This window comes from Solanum lycopersicum, chromosome 4 (assembly GCF_036512215.1).
Source record: "Solanum lycopersicum chromosome 4, SLM_r2.1".
Lineage (NCBI taxonomy): Eukaryota > Viridiplantae > Streptophyta > Magnoliopsida > Solanales > Solanaceae > Solanum > Solanum lycopersicum.
In genome coordinates, this window is record NC_090803.1 from 44,038,749 (window position 1) to 44,056,586 (window position 17,838).

General features: G+C 32.5%; 1 protein-coding gene across 1 annotated transcript; it reads right to left on the bottom strand.

Annotated features, from left to right (window-relative positions):
• Nucleotides 1-15,388: 15,388 nt before the first annotated feature.
• LOC104647085 (uncharacterized) lies at nt 15,389-17,564 on the bottom strand. The gene is made up of 3 exons (XM_010321660.2): nt 16,887-17,564; nt 16,107-16,820; nt 15,389-15,838 (listed from the first exon to the last, which is right to left on the bottom strand). Exons 1-3 carry the CDS (start codon nt 17,562-17,564, stop codon nt 15,389-15,391), a joined length of 1,842 nt encoding a protein of 613 aa, XP_010319962.2.
• Between the last annotated feature and the right edge of the window lie 274 nt (nt 17,565-17,838).

The window sequence follows — 17,838 nt, forward strand, 5'->3', positions numbered from 1 at the left end:
TGCTTTAGGGCCTATATGGTGATGGGCTAGTAGCATACACAGTTAAATTTTTACGGGGCAACTTTCACGTATAATAAATATAAATATATATTTATATGTTATAATAAAGTTTGTATAATTTTCTTTCATGATAAATATGCTATGACTACCCTATTTCATTGTACATATATACAAAAGAAATATTTGTATAATTTGCTAGCTCCTCTTTCTTATTCGTATAATTTCACAAGCAGGTCATTTGTATAAATGACTGTCAGTTTCTCATTTGTATAAATTGTTGGCATTCTCTCAATTCAATTTCATAAAATTTGAATTTATATACAATCAAATTGAAATAAAATATTTGTATATCAAATATCACTTTCTCTCTCTTACTTTATACAAATATAAATTATACATTGTATGTTGTATAATCTGTGTTTGTATAAATCGAGAAAGAGAGAAAGACAAAAGAGAACTGAATAGGGGAACATTTGTATTGTATAATTATAAGTGTAAAGGAGAAAGATATATGTATTTGCATGTGTATGTACATTTTTCTCTCACTTTATACAAATAGAAACGCAACTTATACATTTCTGATGGTATAAAGCGAGAGAGGCAGCGACAGAGGGAGCGAGCGACAAGGAAGGGTGGCGAACGAGGGTTTGAGGGAGAGAGACGACTGACAAATGGTTTGCTACAGGGCACAATTAAATCAAAGTGTGATTGTACCATTTAATTTAAATTCATAGTTTGTCATTATATATAATTTTTTCATTTTTATAATATCTTGATTACTATATTAGTTTCGCGACATGTGCATTGTACGTGTATCATTTCATATAATATAGGATGTTGAAAATAAAATTAATATTATCATATTAAAGTTTTTTAGTAAATAATTATAATTGGAAAAAATATTGGACAAGTTCTTTTAAATGATTAACATATTATCGTAGAGTTAATTATTTTTTCATTTTTAGAACAAAATGACCCGTTATTGTTGAAACATCTGAAAAACATTCAAAATTTAAATATGGGGAGAAAGCGACATTTCTTTAGTAGTACTCTCTTCATTCCATATTAAGTTAATTTTTGAGGCATTTTTAATTTTTTAAAATTAACTTAAGTGTTCAGTAGAGCTGTCAATATGGGCTAGGCCCGTTGGGCCGGCCTGGCCTAACCCGGGATTTAATAAGGTTGGGCTAAGATTTTTGGAGACCATTTAAGAAAAGGGCTTTTTAGACCGGCCTGAATAAGCCTGTTGATTTGATGGGCTTGAGAAATATATGTAGGGCCGGCCCACGGGCCAATAATAATTAATTAGAAAATATAATATAATGTTAAAATTTAAAATTAAAGAGAGTCCAAATTTCAAAATAATTAGGTTAATATTTTTATTTATATATTTATACTTTTACTTGAAAAAAAAACTTAATAAATAGGTTTAAAGAATGGTTACAAGTAAATGAAAATAAGGGAGGTAGACGTAATATCGTAAACTAAAGAGGAGGTGAGTGTTATAGAGCGAAACATGGAGGTCTATGAAATTATCCCTAATAAATATTATAAAAATAATTTTGTTTTGATTTGATTAACAAATACTAACATTAACATCATGTAATATTGTTTTGTCGATATTTATGATAATATTTTAAATTATAATTTAAAATTTAATTTAATAATTATAGAAAAATATAATTTTTTTAAAAAAGTGGGCTGGCCCGTCAAGCCTGTAGCCCACGTACTTGTGATTGGGCTGATCATTTTCTGGCCCACGCCAAAAATGGGCTAGCCCGACCTGACCCGTAAAATGTCAAAGCTTGTATGGGTTAGCCCGGATAGGGTGGGCTAGCCCATATTGATAGCTCTACTGTTCAGTTTTAAAGACTGTTTTTAGAGTGTTTTTCCAAATTTTACCATTCATTTGTTACTATTGGAATTAATGATTAATTAATATTTAGTTATTTTAAGGGAAAATACATATAAAAAAATGCTTAACTTGGTCCGAAAATTCACTTTAGTACTTAAACTACACGGGCATTTAAATATCCTCCTTAATATCTTTGAAATGAATTAAAAACCACCATGATACTATTATCTCACTCTCATTTACCATATCATAGTCATGTAAGTGCCACAACAACGCCAAATCAGCACCACATTATTAATTATTTTCATCATTTTTCTTTAACACTTATTATAATTAATTAACAATGATTAACTAATAAAAGTACATTTTCTAAAATTAAAATTAAAAATGTTGACCCATTTTTATTTTATCCCATACCCAGCCCCCACCCACCCCTCACTTCTTTCTTCTTCCTTCTTCACCATTTCTAACTCTTCAATGTTCATTTTCCCCTCTCCATATTTTCAACTACGTCCACCATCTGAACTCTTTCATCGTAATTCTCAAATCACCGCCGAAACTCTATTACTAGATCCTCGAAAACACAACAAACAACCGAATCACCACTTCACCATCACTTTCTTCCTTAAAACACCAACATATATCAATAGTTCAACTATGAATAACAAAAATAAAGCGGAAGCTCCAAAACTTATTAAGTAACCAATTAAATAAGCTTGTAAAGTTTAACACTTATTATCCCCTAAATCTGAAAGTTATCACATCAAAGACATCTATTCTCAAATTACCAAGTCTAATAGTATTTAAGAAACAAACATAAGCAAAAAAAAAAAATGATTCATGACCGAAATTCAAAGACATCAAGACGTGAAATAGAGAATCTAGCACGAGCTAGAAATAATAACTCACCCTGAACTCTAATGTGCTGGAGACTGGCTAGAGCTGAGGGCGAGTCGAAGTCGATGGTACATTTGTTGCACTCCACAAAAGAACAAAGAAGAAAATACAAGTAGGGGTTAATACAAGGAACACGTACTGAGTAGGTATCATCGGCCAACTCAAAATAGAAACCAATATATATTGAATAATAATATAAAATCAACTACAATATTTAACAGGTGGCAAGCAACAAACACATGAACCAGTAACAATAACACCATAGTAGGTACATCGTCAATCACAATGTCAAGCACACATATGAGGACTCATGCCTCCACACCATACTCATTTGGAAAACGGGTTCTTTGAGATTGAGTATATTAAGTTAATTTAAGATTCTTTTTCTTTAATGCTATTGTGTTGGAACGTGACACTCTGATCCAATAATATCGTGTCAGAACATGACACTTTGATCCAATTATCTCATTATTTTATTTTATCAAGCCTACTTTATTCAAGGCGTCATTTTAATAGAGAGAGTTCAAGATTAGAAATTTAACAGTCTCAGAATTTTAGGCCAAACCACACTACCAAGACAAACAACAATACAATCAAGTACATAGGAAACTTCACATTATCACTCAATACATATTAATCGCTATTGAGAGTTTATCTATCAAATAGAAATAAACCATAACCTACCTCCACCGAAGAATCGAAGTCAAGCAACTACTTCTCAAATGCCTTTCCTTTCCTTATTGCCTCCGAACCCTTCCAATCTATCAAGTATATATATACGTAACTTGTAAGTTAACGAGTCACTAAACACTCAATTTATTCTATGTTTAACCTAGACCCAAAAACCCACCTAATTATACAATTAATTTTCTAAAGTTCAAACCGAAGGATAATTCTCCATTCTCCAATTATCATAACTTTGAATGAAGTATAAATAATTTAATACACCTAATATATATTACCTATCTCAATATATCAAACTTTAGTTTATTAATTAATAATAATAATAATAAGTTATAATATCCCAACTAAAGCCACTGGTGTCGAAACCAGTGGCAGTCCTCATATGTACATGTATACGAACATTTTTATATTAATTCTTAGGCAACATTAGGTACAGTAATGCCATCCTTTATTCTCCCTGCTTCATTCTCTATTAATTATAATTATGAACTAAGAGGCATAGTATCGGTCCACATACATAACACCTGTAACTTTAATTTTTATTCTTTTTCAAATTAACAATCTAATTTAATATTAACATATGTATCTCTTTTTCTTTAATGATTCAGGCAACCTTATTATAATAATAACAAAAATCAATTCTTGTACTATCGATTCCAACCCAACAATTTCAATAGTAGTAATTCTCATCCTACCATTAATTATGAGCATAAAAAATTCCCGAATGTTGTTGTTTTATTATCCTAATTCCTATATAACCAATTATAAAAAATAGTAAAAGTGACCCACTATTTATTTTAATATTATTTTTTTAATCAATAACTAAATAAATTAGTAAAATCATTCCACTAATTTCATAATGATAATTATAAATAGTCCAAAATACCATTTAAAGTCTATAAAAAAAATTTATGAAATAAAAAGCTCAAATACTCAAAACAACCAAAATGATTAGTAGCGTGAACTACTCTTACCAATTTGCAAATCAAATGACAATATATGATTTATTAATTTAGTTACTTTTGCATGCCTAATTATCATATTATAAATATTTTTGTAAAGAGAATGAAAGTAGTAAAAATAAAGCATATTCAAGAAACATAATGATATAATATTAGTTCAGAATTAAGAAAGGATCAAATCTAAATTTAATAAGAGCTAGTTGTAGAAGAAATTGTAAAGACTTTTTCAATTTTTTTGAAAATATGACTCTTGAGTTTTTCTCGTTATATGGTTAATTTGTAAGGTAATAAGCACCTAAAATAGGATAAAATAAATAAATAAATAACATAACTTAAAATAAATAAAAAAAACAAAATTGAGAAAAGCACCAGACATTATGGGCATAAACTTTAGTTTTATTTAAAACATTTACGGAATAATTTGTAACATAAATTCTTAAATTTTTTATGTTAAAGAATAAAAAAGTTCTAGAGATGTAAATAAGACAAAGAAAAGAATTGAAAAAATAGTTGAGTATAAAATTATGAATCATGACCCAATTGATGTCTCACTTTACCTAATTTACAATATATATGTAAAGATATTTATGGATACAAAGAAAGCTACTAAATTACCAATAATAAAAATGAGATATTAGAGTATGAATCTTACTCATAACTTATGTCTTGTCATTTCACATTATCAGGGAAGTTCAATAGCATAAATTTTGACAAATCCCACAATATGATCCAACTTAGATAAGGTAAAATGTTTGAACAAAAAAAAAAAATCAAGAATAATTTCAATTAGCTTATGATTTGAGAAATTGAAGTCTAAATAAAGAATGATAATTAAAAGAGAAGTAAGCATTAGTTGTAAACAAACAAAATATCAAGTAAAAGAGAAGTAAGCATTAGTTTTAAACAAACAAAATATCAAAAAAAATTGTGCATGGCCATTATCATTAACTAAAGCAACTAAAATGTCAATACCAAAAATGGGTTATTACTCTATTAATAATCATCAATGTATTGTACTTGCCCATAAAATTTACATTAATATAAAAAGTAAAATAATACATATTGTGATAATCCGCAACATAATATAATATAAATTAGAAAAGATGATATCCTACACATTAATGTGAAATAGTCTGAGATGAAATTCAATTTGTAAAATGAGAAATCAAAAATTTAAAAAAATAACATTAGAATGAAGCAATATAATAAGATAGCATAATAAAATGACAAAACACAATTATACAAATATAATATTTTGTTCCAAATAAATTTAAGAATCTATAAAATAGAAAAGTACCAGTTGAAAAATAGTCATCTAAATGATAATGATAAAATCGTCATGCAAAAAAGCAAAATAATAAAAAAAAAAACAGTCATCTACAAAGACAATGGTGAAAGTATAATACATATATCATTATCAAAATCATATATAATATAATATTAATATTTGTAAAAAAAAAATGATATCTAAAAATTGCCTAAGCAGTCTCATCATAAAGGAAGCAATTAGTGGAAAAAAATATATTTCTGCACGATATAAATAATTGAAAATTTATAGTACTATGAAATGAGATAATGCTTCAACTTCACAATTGATTTTGAAAAAGAAAAAACATTTAATGTCATAAAAGAGTATAAATAATAATCAAAAGAGAACATTTTACCAATAAAATGAATAAATTAATTACAAGTGATTGGTTTTATATTTTCTTTCCTATCAATAAAAGGTTTCTTAACAAAAATAATACTCTTTCTACTCATTCTGATCGACTCTTCAATTATGGATAACAATAATAATTTAATTTTAATTCAACGTAAAGAATGTTGGGACGCATCAATTATTATTGATAATTCAACATTTAATTGATGTTTTTAAGTGATTTTTCTAATTGAAAAAATCATGATTGTTATGTTGTAGTATACTATGTTGGATATGAACTTTGTGTTGCAATCTAAACACAACGTTAAAAATCAGTGTTATATAATTGAATTTTGTCAATATAAGTCTTTTAATTAATGGTGTAAAATAGATTGTTGTTGTTATTCACCATTCCATATATATATTTTTTGTATTTATTCTATGATTTGTTTTGAGGTTTGGCATAGAAAACATATTTAGTGATTATGTGTTTTGGTAATTTATTTGGGGAAATAGATCATTCTTAATTAGCAGAAGTGTTGCGCTGACAATTTGGTGTAATTTTGATTTTTTGTGCTTTCATTCATAGTGAGATTTTTTTTTTATATATATAATGATGGTATATATATTGATTAAAAAAAAAACAACAACTTAAGTATACGAATTAGGTACCTTAATTACCACTATATAACAATAGTTTTTTTTGCGCTAACATAACAATATAATTTTTTTTAATGTTAGGTTTTAATAATCTAAAAGAATATTATGAAAAACTTTTAATTCGTGCACCATGATTTCTATTGCCCTTTTTTCTCAAAAACTTTTACCTTTCACGATTTATTCAAATTGGTTATATATATTCTCTCCTATCAACAAAAGATTTCTAACGAAAATAAAATTCTTTTTCTATTCATTCTGATCGATTGTTTATTCGTGAACACCAATAATTATTCAATTCTAATTCAACATAAAGGACGTTGGAACGCTTCATGTATCATTGACAACTCAACATTTAATTGGTGTTTTTTAATTGATTTTTCTAATTGAAAAATCATGATTGTTATTTTGTAATACACTATGTTGGACATGAATTTTGTGTTACAATGTGAAAAACAACATTAAAAATCAGTTTTATAAAATTGAATTTTGTCATAATGAGTCGTTTAATTAATGGTGTAAAATAGGTTGTTGTTGTTATTCACCTTTCCTTAATTCTTTTTTATTCTTTAATTTGTTTTGTAATGTTTTGAGGTTTGAATAAAGCATTAATTATGTGTTTTGATAATTTATTTGGAGAAAATTGATCGTTAATTTATTTGGAGAAATGGATCGTTCTTCATTAGCGAAAATGTGTATATATTAATTCTAGAAAAACTTAACTATACGAATTAAGTACCTTAATTACCACTATACAACAATAGTTTTTTCTTTTGCGCAACATAACAATAGTTTTTCTTTCCAAAGTTAAGTTTTAATATTAAAAAAATGTGATATTAATAAAAATGTTTAATTCGTGCTCCAAAATCTTTTACCTTCCACGATTTACTCAAATTAGTTATATATACATGTATTCTTTCCTATCTATAAAACGTTATAACAAAAATAAAAATTCTCTTTCTACTCATTCTGATTGATTGTTCGATCATGGATACCAATAATTATTCAATTCTAATTCAACATAAATGACGTTCGGACACATTAGATAATATTGATGGTTTAACATTTAATTGGTGATTTTTAAGTGATTTTTCTAATTAGAAAATCATGATCATTATGTTGTAGTATACATGTTGGATATGGACTTTTGTGTTACAATCTGAAACAATGTCAAAATATCAGTTTTATAAAGCAGAATTTTGTCAATAATGAGTCGTTTAATTAATGGTGTAACAAAGGTTGTTGTTATTCACCATTTCATGTTTTTTTTCGTATTTATTTTTTAATTTGTTTTGTAGGATTTTGAGGTTTGGAATAAGAAGCATATTAAATGATTATGTGTTTTGATAATTTATTTAGTAAAATTGATCGTTCTTAATTAACGAAAATGATGGGCTGCTACTTTGTTGTAATTTTGATTTTTTGTGGTGTTACTCAAAGAGATTTTTTTTTAAATATATAATGATGGTGTACATATTTATTCTTAAAAAAATTTAAGTGAACGAATTAAGTACCTTAATTACAACTATATAACAATGGTTTTTTCTTGCACCTCTATAGCTGTAGTTGTTTTTAAAATAGGTTTTAATATTAAAAAAATATAGTATTTAAAACAAGTAAAATTAGTGCTCCACAGTTTCCGTTATTCTTTTTTTTTTCTCAAAATCTTTTAGCTTTCACGACTTACTCGAATTGGTTATATATACTTTCTTCCATCAACAAAAGGTTTCTTAACAAGAATAAAAATCTCTTTCTACTCATTCTGATGGCTGTTCAATTATGGATTCAACATAAAGGACGTTAGGACGCATCCATTATTATTGATAATTCAATATTTAATTGGTGTTTTTAAAATGATTTTTCTAATTGAAAAATCATGATCCTTATATTGTAGTATGCTATGTTAGATATGAATTTTTGCATTACAATCTAAAAAATAACGTTAAAAATCAGTTTTATAAAATTGAATTTTGTCTATAATGAGTCGTTTAACTAATGGTGTAAAATAGATTGCTGTTGTTATTCACCATTCCATTTTTTTTATGTATTAATTCTTTGATTTGTTTTGTAGAGTTTCGAGGGTTGAAATAGAAAGCATATTTAGTGATTATGTGTTTTGGTAATTTATTTGGTGAAATTGATCATTCTTAATTAGCGAAAATGATGGACTGCCAATTTGGTGTAATTCTGATTTTTTGTAGTGTCACTCAAAATGATCTTTTTTATTAATATAATGATGGTGTACATATTGATTCTGAAAAAATTTAAGTATACAAATTAAGTACCTTAATTACCGGTATGTAGCAATAATTTCTTTTGCGCCTACATAGCAATAGATTTTTTTTCAAAGTTAGGTTTTAATATTAAAAGAAGGGATAATGCCCAAGTACCCCCTCAACCTATGCTCGAAATCTCAGAGATACACTTATACTATACTAAGGTCCTATTACCCCCCTGAACTTATTTTATTAATAATTTTTACCCCTTTTCGACCTACGTGGCACTATCTTGTGGGCCCAACGATGGTTGACTTTTTTTAAAATACTAGTGCCACGTAGGCTAAAAAGGGCTAGAAAATTACTTAAAAATAAGTTCAGGGGGGTAATAGGACCTTAGTATAGTATAAGTGTGTCTCTGGGATTTTAGACATAGGTTGAGGGGGTACTGGTGCATTTTCCCTTAAAAGAAATGTAATATTAAAAAAGATATTTAAGTAGTGCTCTGCGATTTCTGTTGTTCCTTTTTTTTTCAAAATTCTTTTATCTTCCACGGTTTACTCAAATTGCTTGTGTATATTATCTTCTATCAATAAAAGGTTTTTTAACAAAAATAAAACTCTCTTTCTACTCATTCTGGTCGACTGTTTAATCATGAATACCAACAATTATTCAATCCTAATTCAACATAAATGTAGCGACCCATTAGGTCGTTTTGAGTGCTACAAATTTTATTTCATAAAAGACTCTTCCGATAAATTCTAAATAGGTATTTTGTACTATTCGTAATTATAATTGAAGAAACCTTACCCCAGAACAAGAACCAGATTCTTGTAAGTTGCTTTTAAGTAAGACACAAACACTTATTGAATTTAAAAACCTTCCTCGCTCAAGGAAGGAAAAACCTCGTTTTATTAATTCAACTATAAGATTTTGTGATTACAACTCAATAATCAAAAGCCTTATCTCTACTACCACCTCGATTGACTCCAATCGATCTCTCCAAAAGGCCAAACCCACCTTTTGTTACAACTCTTACTAACACTCAACCCTACAAAGAGCCAAACCCACCCTTTGTACGATAAACTGTAAATTACAATCAAGAACAAAACAAGAAAACAGTTCTACACGTTAAAAACCTTCTCACTCAAGAATGTTTTAAACATAGAATAATTCTCCCTTTTCTCTCTACGTGAAGTCGTAAGTTTCTTCCTCTGCCTCGTGCTCTTCTTATAGAGTTTCTTTTGCCTTGTACAATCCTTATCAGATAAGGTAAGGAAGTTATTGTTACACAAGGATTCCTTTTAAAAGTACAATACTTATTATATACAACTTCCTTCCTTAATAATATATTTAAGGTTTTCCTTATTTGTATCAACTTGTACCTTTAATATATTAATTTTGGCTTTGACAAATAACTCCATTTTACTTGATCTTGGACTCTAGCTTGACTTCTTTTGCTGCGTACATTTGCTATTGTTATTTGCGTTTCTTATCTATCATCAAAACATGAATTATCGATTCTATCATATTCCCCCTTTTTGATGAAGACAAACGTGTAACGTGTGATGCATGCGCAAATACTCTTCCCCCTTTTGACAAATCAAAAAGAATCCAACAGCGGCTAAACAAATCCAATCAACACCCATAGCAACAAAATAAGCACAGCCAGTTGAGCAATATAAAATGTTTTGGCAACAAAACAAAGAGCAACAATACAGAGTGAAACCAACTAAGAGAACCAGGTTCAAACAACATGCGTTTTCAATGTGGAGGTTGACCAGGCTTAGTTGAAGCAAAATCCAGCATATCCAAAACTCTGTCAACTCTTGCATTGTTAGCAAGTTGCTGCTGCACCAGCTGATCCTTCAACCTGTGTATTTCAGCATTTGAAGAATCAAGCTCAACACGTAACTTCTGGTTTTCTGACTCAAGAGTGGCGTTCTTTTCTTCAGCTACTTTAAGTTCCCTGAGTAACTGAGCAATAGGACCAGATGTACGTGGAGACGCAGTTGCAACCTTCTCCGACTCCATGGGAATGCCACAATCAGCAAGGATGGTTTGAGTAAACATATCTGCACGAGTTATAATCCTGCCTTCTCCCAATGGTACTTCAAATGCATCAAACACTCTAGTCAACAAGTTTCCAAAAGCTAACTGATGAGAACCTAGTTTAGGATCCACAATTCTAGTAAGATGTTTGATAATGTGTGGGCCAATCAATGCGTTCTTTGCACTCAAGTGCATTCATAAGTCCCATGTCTCTTATGGAGGCAATGTGACGTTGGTGACCTCTAGGTAGTATCACCTCATGAACTATCTTGAAAAGAAGCTTATGCAAAGATCTCATTATTCCATTTAAAACAGTTTGAGCCCTAGAATTGACTCTACCTTGAGAGAATTTGGCTGGTAGGCTAGAATATTCATCAAAACCCCAATTGTACTCATTTATACCCACAGATGGTATATGTAAGATTTCCCCAAGTTTGGTTGCATCAAACACAATGTCAACCCTCTTTACACTAGACGATACCACATCTCCTTCTAGGATTACCAAGTTCGTATAGAAATCTACCACTTCCTTTTCATAAATCAAACTAGGTTCAAGGAATAACTCCTCCCACCCCTGAAACCTTAGTAGTTCACAAACCTGCTTCACTATATCCATTGAAAGTATATCAGGGTGAAAGGTTCTACCCCTAAGCACTGTTTTGGTTTGGAAGTACTTTTTCCTTCCCACTTTGAGAAATTTATCTGCATTTCTTTTTGCAGATTTTGATTTTGATTGGGGAGTAGCAGAATGTTTACCCTCAGACACATCATCAGTTTCAGAATCAAGATTCATTGGAGAGACTGATGAATGAACAGGAGACTTACCCAATCGCCGACGCTTCACCCGAGATGTTGCATCATCAGTTGGTTTGACCACATGCGCACTCCTTGTCACTGGCCGGTGTGGACGAACCTGTTTAACTGCAATGTGCTTTCATGGCCGCCTTGGTTTTTTAGGGTAAAGGGAGCTCAAAAGAATATCATCATGGATTGGAGATGGTGGTGGATTTTGAGGAGTGGTTTGGTGAGATGGGGGAGGAGGGGCATTATTTGGAACAATGGTTGTGGGAGATTCTGGGTTTGGTGATAGTGGGGTTTCTTGGGCCGGTGATAATGGGGTTTCTTGGACTGGTGATGGCAGAAATTTGATGATGGATGGTGGTGGGGAGTCTGCAACGACAGGTGAAGATGCCTCTTTAACTGGTGATGGTGAAGAGGTTACTTGTGGTGGTGGAGATGTAGCTTTTGGTGGTGGAGATGGAGTTTTTGGTGGTGGAGATGGAGGCAGATCTTATTTGGATGAGGATGTAGGTGGTTTGGGTGGAAGTTGGCTTTCTTCCCCAAGATTGGATACAACATCAACAACTGGGTTCTCTTCCCCCTGAGAAAATGCACTATCAGACGAACTTTCGTCATCAGAGTAAGAAACAAGTGGATTAACCATGGTGATGGAAGGGATTTTGTTTTCTTGTTTTTCTGAAGAATGAAGATGAGAGAAAGTTGGTTGCTTGTTGAGAGAGAGTGCTTTATTGGGAACGGTTTTGATGTTGTATTCGAGGGCTTTGAGTAATTATGGGGGATTGACATTGAGTAGGCGCGTGCTGTGACGGTTGCACCTGCTTTTCAGAGAAGTGACATGGGAGAGAGAAGATGAGATTGAATTCCCCCAATTTTTTTTTAATTCTTCTTTTTTTTAAATGTAAAGAGTATGTAGAACCAACTTGACTGAACCTGGTTTATATCTCCTTAGAACTTGGTTGGACAGAGTTCAATCTAAAAAGATGAGCCCTAACTCAAGTCTATTTTTCTGAAATGACTCTCTTCCTAGTGCCTTGGTGAAAATGTCAGCAACTTGATTCTCAATTTTGCAGAACTCCATTACTATGTTTCCTTTTTCAACATTATCACGAATAAAGTGATGTCTAACATCTATGTGTTTGGTGCGCTTGTGTTGAACTGGGTTTTTGGCCATTTTCATAGCACTTGTGTTATCACATAGAATAGGAATACAACCTGTTTCTATACCAAAGTCTTTAAGCTGCTGTTTTATCCAAAGAAGTTGGGCACAACATGAAGCAGCTGCAACATACTCAGCCTCTGCAGTAGATAGAGCCACTGAATTTTGTTTTCTTATTGCCTAAGATATTAAACATGGTCCTAAAAAGTGTGCCATTCCAGAGGTACTTTTTCTATCAACCATGTGTCATGCATAATCGGCGTCAACAAATCCCTTTAGATCAAAGGAGTCACCAATTGGATACCAGAGAGCCAAGTTCATTGTGCCTTTCAAATATCTCAAGATTCTCTTGACAACTTTTAGATGTGATTCCTTTGGACAAGACTGAAACCTTGCACATAGACCAACACTGAACACTATATCAGGTCTGCTGGCAGTGAGATATAGGAGTGATCCAATCATACCTCTATATTTAGTGTCATTGACTGGTGAACCTGGTTCATCTTTATCAAGCTTTGTTGTTGTCCCAATGGGGGTGTCATTTGACTTAGCTTCATTCATATCATACTTCTTTAGTAATTCTTTGATATACTTTTGTTGATGAATTGATGTTCCAATTGGAGTTTGCTTAATTTGGAGTCCCAAAAAGAAGTTCAACTCTCCCATCATACTCATCTCAAACTCACTATTCATTAGTTGAGCAAATTCTACTCTTAGTGAGTCATTGGTTCCTCCAAATATGATGTCATCTACATATACTTGGACTATGAACAGATCTTTACCTTGTTTTTGAAGAAACAGTGTATTATCAATTTTTCCTCTTGTATATCCATGTGTGAGAAGGAAAGTAGACAATCGGTCATACCATGCTCTAGGTGCTTGTTTTAACCCATAGAGTGCTTTGCCCAGTTTATATACATGATCAGGATATATGGTATTCTCAAAACTCGGGGGTTGTTTTACATACACCTCTTCTTGTAGGTAACCATTTAAGAAGGCACTTTTGACATCCATTTGGTAGAGTTTGAACTCCATGTGAGCAGAATATGTGACCAATATCCTAATTGCCTCAATTCTTGCTACTGGTGCAAAGGTTTCATCATAGTCTATACCTTTTTCTTGGTTGTATCCCTGTACAACTAGTCTAGCTTTGTTGCGCACTATTTGACCTTGCTCATCGAGCTTGTTTCTGAAAACCCACCTAGTTCCTATCACTGTCCTGTTTTGGGGTTTTGGAACCAGGTTCCACACTCTGCTTCTTTCAAACTGGTTGAGTTCTTCTTGCATAGCACCAATCCAATCAGAGTCTAGCAATGCTTCCTTTGTATTTTTTAGGCTCAATCAGGGACACATAGGCAGAGAATGCACACATACTACGTAATTTGGATCTTGTAGATATGCCTGAGTTAAGAGGAGTAAGAATGTTTTGCGAAGGGTGAGAGATTTGATGTTTCCAACTATGAGTTGGAATACTTACTAGTTCTTGAAGTGCAGATGAACCAGTTTCATTAGTAGACTTATCTTCTATTTCAGATGTTTTATCAGAGGGTATGGGTTCTTTTTCCCATGCTTTGGACCTGATGGCTTGGAGCAGGTTCCCTCATTTTGTTCATCCTCTGAATTTCCTTCAACTTCACTAGTATGTTCATTAAAGACAACATGGACACTTTCTTCTACACGGTTTGTTCTTTTATTTAGTACCTTGTAGGCCATGCTTTGTGATGAGTAGCCTAGAAAAATTCCTTCATCACTCATCAAATTTTCCCAAATTGTCTTTGTCATTGTTGTGTATGAAACATACACACCCAAAGACCCTAAGATGTGCTAGATTTGGTTTTCTTCTTTTTAGCAGCTCATATGGTGTTTTGTTTAACACTGATCTGATCATACATCTATTTATTAGATAGCATCCTGTGTTCACTACTTCAGCCCAATAGAATTTTTGAAGTTTGCTTGAGATTAACATTGTTCTTGCAATATCTTCCAGTGTTCTATTTTTCCTCTCAATAACACCATTTTGTTGTGGTGTTCTAGGTGCTGAGAAGTTATGCTCAATCCCATTTGTAGTACAAAATTGTAAGAATTGTGAGTTCTCAAACTCCAGCCCATGATCAGATTTGATGCTGATTATATCTTTGTTGAATTTCTTCTGAATCAGCTTTGCAAAGATTTCAAACATAATGAATGTCTCATCCTTTGTTGCAAGAAACAATGTCCAAGTGAATCTTGAGTAGTCATCAACTATTATAAACACATATCTTTTTCCACCCCTGATTTGTACACGCATTGGTCCACACAAATCCATGTGAAGCAATTCTAGTGGCTTGGTAATTCTTACTGTCAACTTTGGTTTGAAGGATGACCTAACCTATTTTCCTTGAATGCAGGTTCCACATACTTGGTTGTCCTTGAAACTTTTGGTTGGCAGTCCCCTAACCAGGTCTTTAGATATGAGCTTGTTTATAGTTGTCATGCTATTGGTCCCATTCTTTTGTGCCATAGCATGGAGCAATCTAAGACTGCACTTAGACATTTAAGAGTATCTTCCTTGGAGGCAACAATCTTGACTTTGTACACATTCTTGTGTCTCTTACCTAGTAGAACCAGGTTTCCAGTCACTGAGTTTGTTACTCTGCATTCCTTTTCTGTAAAGAGAACGTTGTTTCCTTTATCACATATTTGAGATACGCTCAAAAGATTATGTTGTCGGCCATTCACATAATATACGTTCTCAATTGCATGAGTATCCTTTGATCCAACCTTTCCAATTCCCTGAATTTCACCACTTTTACCATTACCAAAGGCAACGTTTCCTCCTTTGATGTTCTTGAGTGAGAGGAAGCTTCTTTTATCTCCACTCATGTGTCTGGAACATGCACTATCCAAGTACCATTGTTGATGCTTCCTCTTCACTGATCCCTGCAATTTAATTTTGGGAATTAGATTTTGGTACCCAAATCCACTTTGATTTATGCTTAGTGAATGGGTGGATAAGATTTCTTCTGGCCCATCTAGGAAGAGTTTTGACTGTAGGAATTTGTTTTTGCTCATTGGGTTTCTCATGATGAGGTTTTCTCAAGGACTTCAAGTTTTTTTAATGAGCAGTTTGTTTTCTTTGACAATCATGACTTTTATGCCCTACCAGCCCACAGTGCATGCACAGACAATCTATGTTGGGATTTTTTACTTGAGAGCTAGTTCTATCGAAACCTATCCCATGTTTCCCAGATGTGCGATTCTTTTGAATGTTGTCAAGCAGTATGGAAGACCTAGTCCATCTCATTCCATTTTCTGCTTCAGTTTTAGTCACAAGAAGCTCTTTGGAGAGTGCTTCATTCCTTTTTGTTACCAACTCTAGGTTTTTTCTTAGTTCAGTATTCTTGGATAAATGATGAAGATTCTGTTTTTCAAGAATCTTGTTTTCTTCTCTTAGTGATGCATAGTTTTCCATTATCAATTCCCTTTTTGAGTCTATGGTTTTATATGCATCAATGAGAGTGTAGAGTAGGGATTCTAGCTCCCTTTTTGAGTATGAGCTTAGATTGTCTTGTATGTGATGAAGACTAACCTTTTCATTCATATCTTCTTCTTGTTCTTTATCTTCTTCAGAATATGATCCAGCCATGAGTGCTAGTATGGTTTCTTGTGATATGCAGGTTTCCTTTTCTTCCTTGGTTTCTACTGCTACAAGGGCAAGAAAGTCATAATCATCTTCTTGTTCTAGTGCAAGAAGGGACTGGTTTTCTGTCTCATCACCCTCAGACTCTTCTTCAGATGAATTCCCCATTGCTGCAAAGGCCCTCTTCATTGACATATCTGCCTCTTGAGTTGTCATTCTTCTGTTTGAGGGGACAAACTTATCCTTTTTGATGTCTTTGCCCTTCTCAAAATTTGCCTTTTTCTGTTCTAAGGCTTAAAGTGGACAGAATTTGATGAAGTGATCTGGGCTCCCACACTTATGACAAACCTGGTCTTTAATGTTTTCAGAAGGTTTTTGAGAAGCTTTCTTTTGAAAGGTCTGCCCTCTCTTTAGCATTCTGGTGAACCTTTTGGTTATGAAGGCAATATTTTCATCTTCAAAATCATCTAATGTAGTAGATTTTAGAACCAGGTTTCTTTCCTTTCTTTTTCCTCCATTTTCCTTTTCTTGGTTTTTCTTGAGTTCGTATGTGATGAGATTATCAATTAACTCATCCATGGCCAGTGAGTCTAGGTCGCGGGCTTTAGTGATAGCCTCGACTTTGCTTTCCCAAGTTTCAGGAAGGACACTCAAGAGTTTCCTTACTGCCTTTCCATTAGGCACTATCTCTCCTAAAGAGTACATCTCATTAATGATGGAGGTGAACCTGGTGTGCATGTCTTGAATGGTCTCCCCTTCTGCCATCCTGAACAGCTCATTTTGCCTATTCAAGTTATCAATTTTGGACTTCTTGACTTGCGTTGTTCCCTCATGAGCGGTTTGCAGTGTTTCCCATATGGCTTTGGCATCTTGACAAGACGAGATTCGATTGTATTCATCTGGTCCTATGCCACATATCAGAATTTTCTTGGCTTTGACATTGTTTTGAATTGCAAGCTTGTCTTCAACATTCCATTCTTTTCTTTCCTTTGAGATTTTGGTGATTCCATCAGTTGCGGTTTTCATAGGTATGGTTGGGCCATCTAGAATTACTCCCTATAGATCAGGGTTTTCGCCAATAAGATGGTCTATCATACGATTTTTCCACCATCCATAATATTTGTCATTGAACAGTGGTGGTCGTGTTTGTGAAGCTCCTTCTTGTGGGGTAGGTGGTGCTGCCATTAAGTCTTTTCAAGGTGTGAATCTTTTATCGAAAAGACCTGCTCTGATACCAATTGAAGAAACCTTACCCAGAACAAGAACCAGGTTCTTGTAAGTTGCTTTTAAGTAAAGACAC

Bases quoted from the DNA above. Each gene is read 5' to 3' on its own strand.
- LOC104647085 (XM_010321660.2), bottom strand. From the start codon at position 17,564: ATGAAAACCGCAACTGATGGAATCACCAAAATCTCAAAGGAAAGAAAA. The intron at 16,821-16,886 runs GTTTGTCATAAG...GCCTTAGAACAG, and splicing joins CTGAAAACATTAAAGACCAG to AAAAAGGCAAATTTTGAGAA. The intron at 15,839-16,106 runs GTAAAAAATCCC...ATTAAATTGCAG, and splicing joins TCGATAGAACTAGCTCTCAA to GGATCAGTGAAGAGGAAGCA.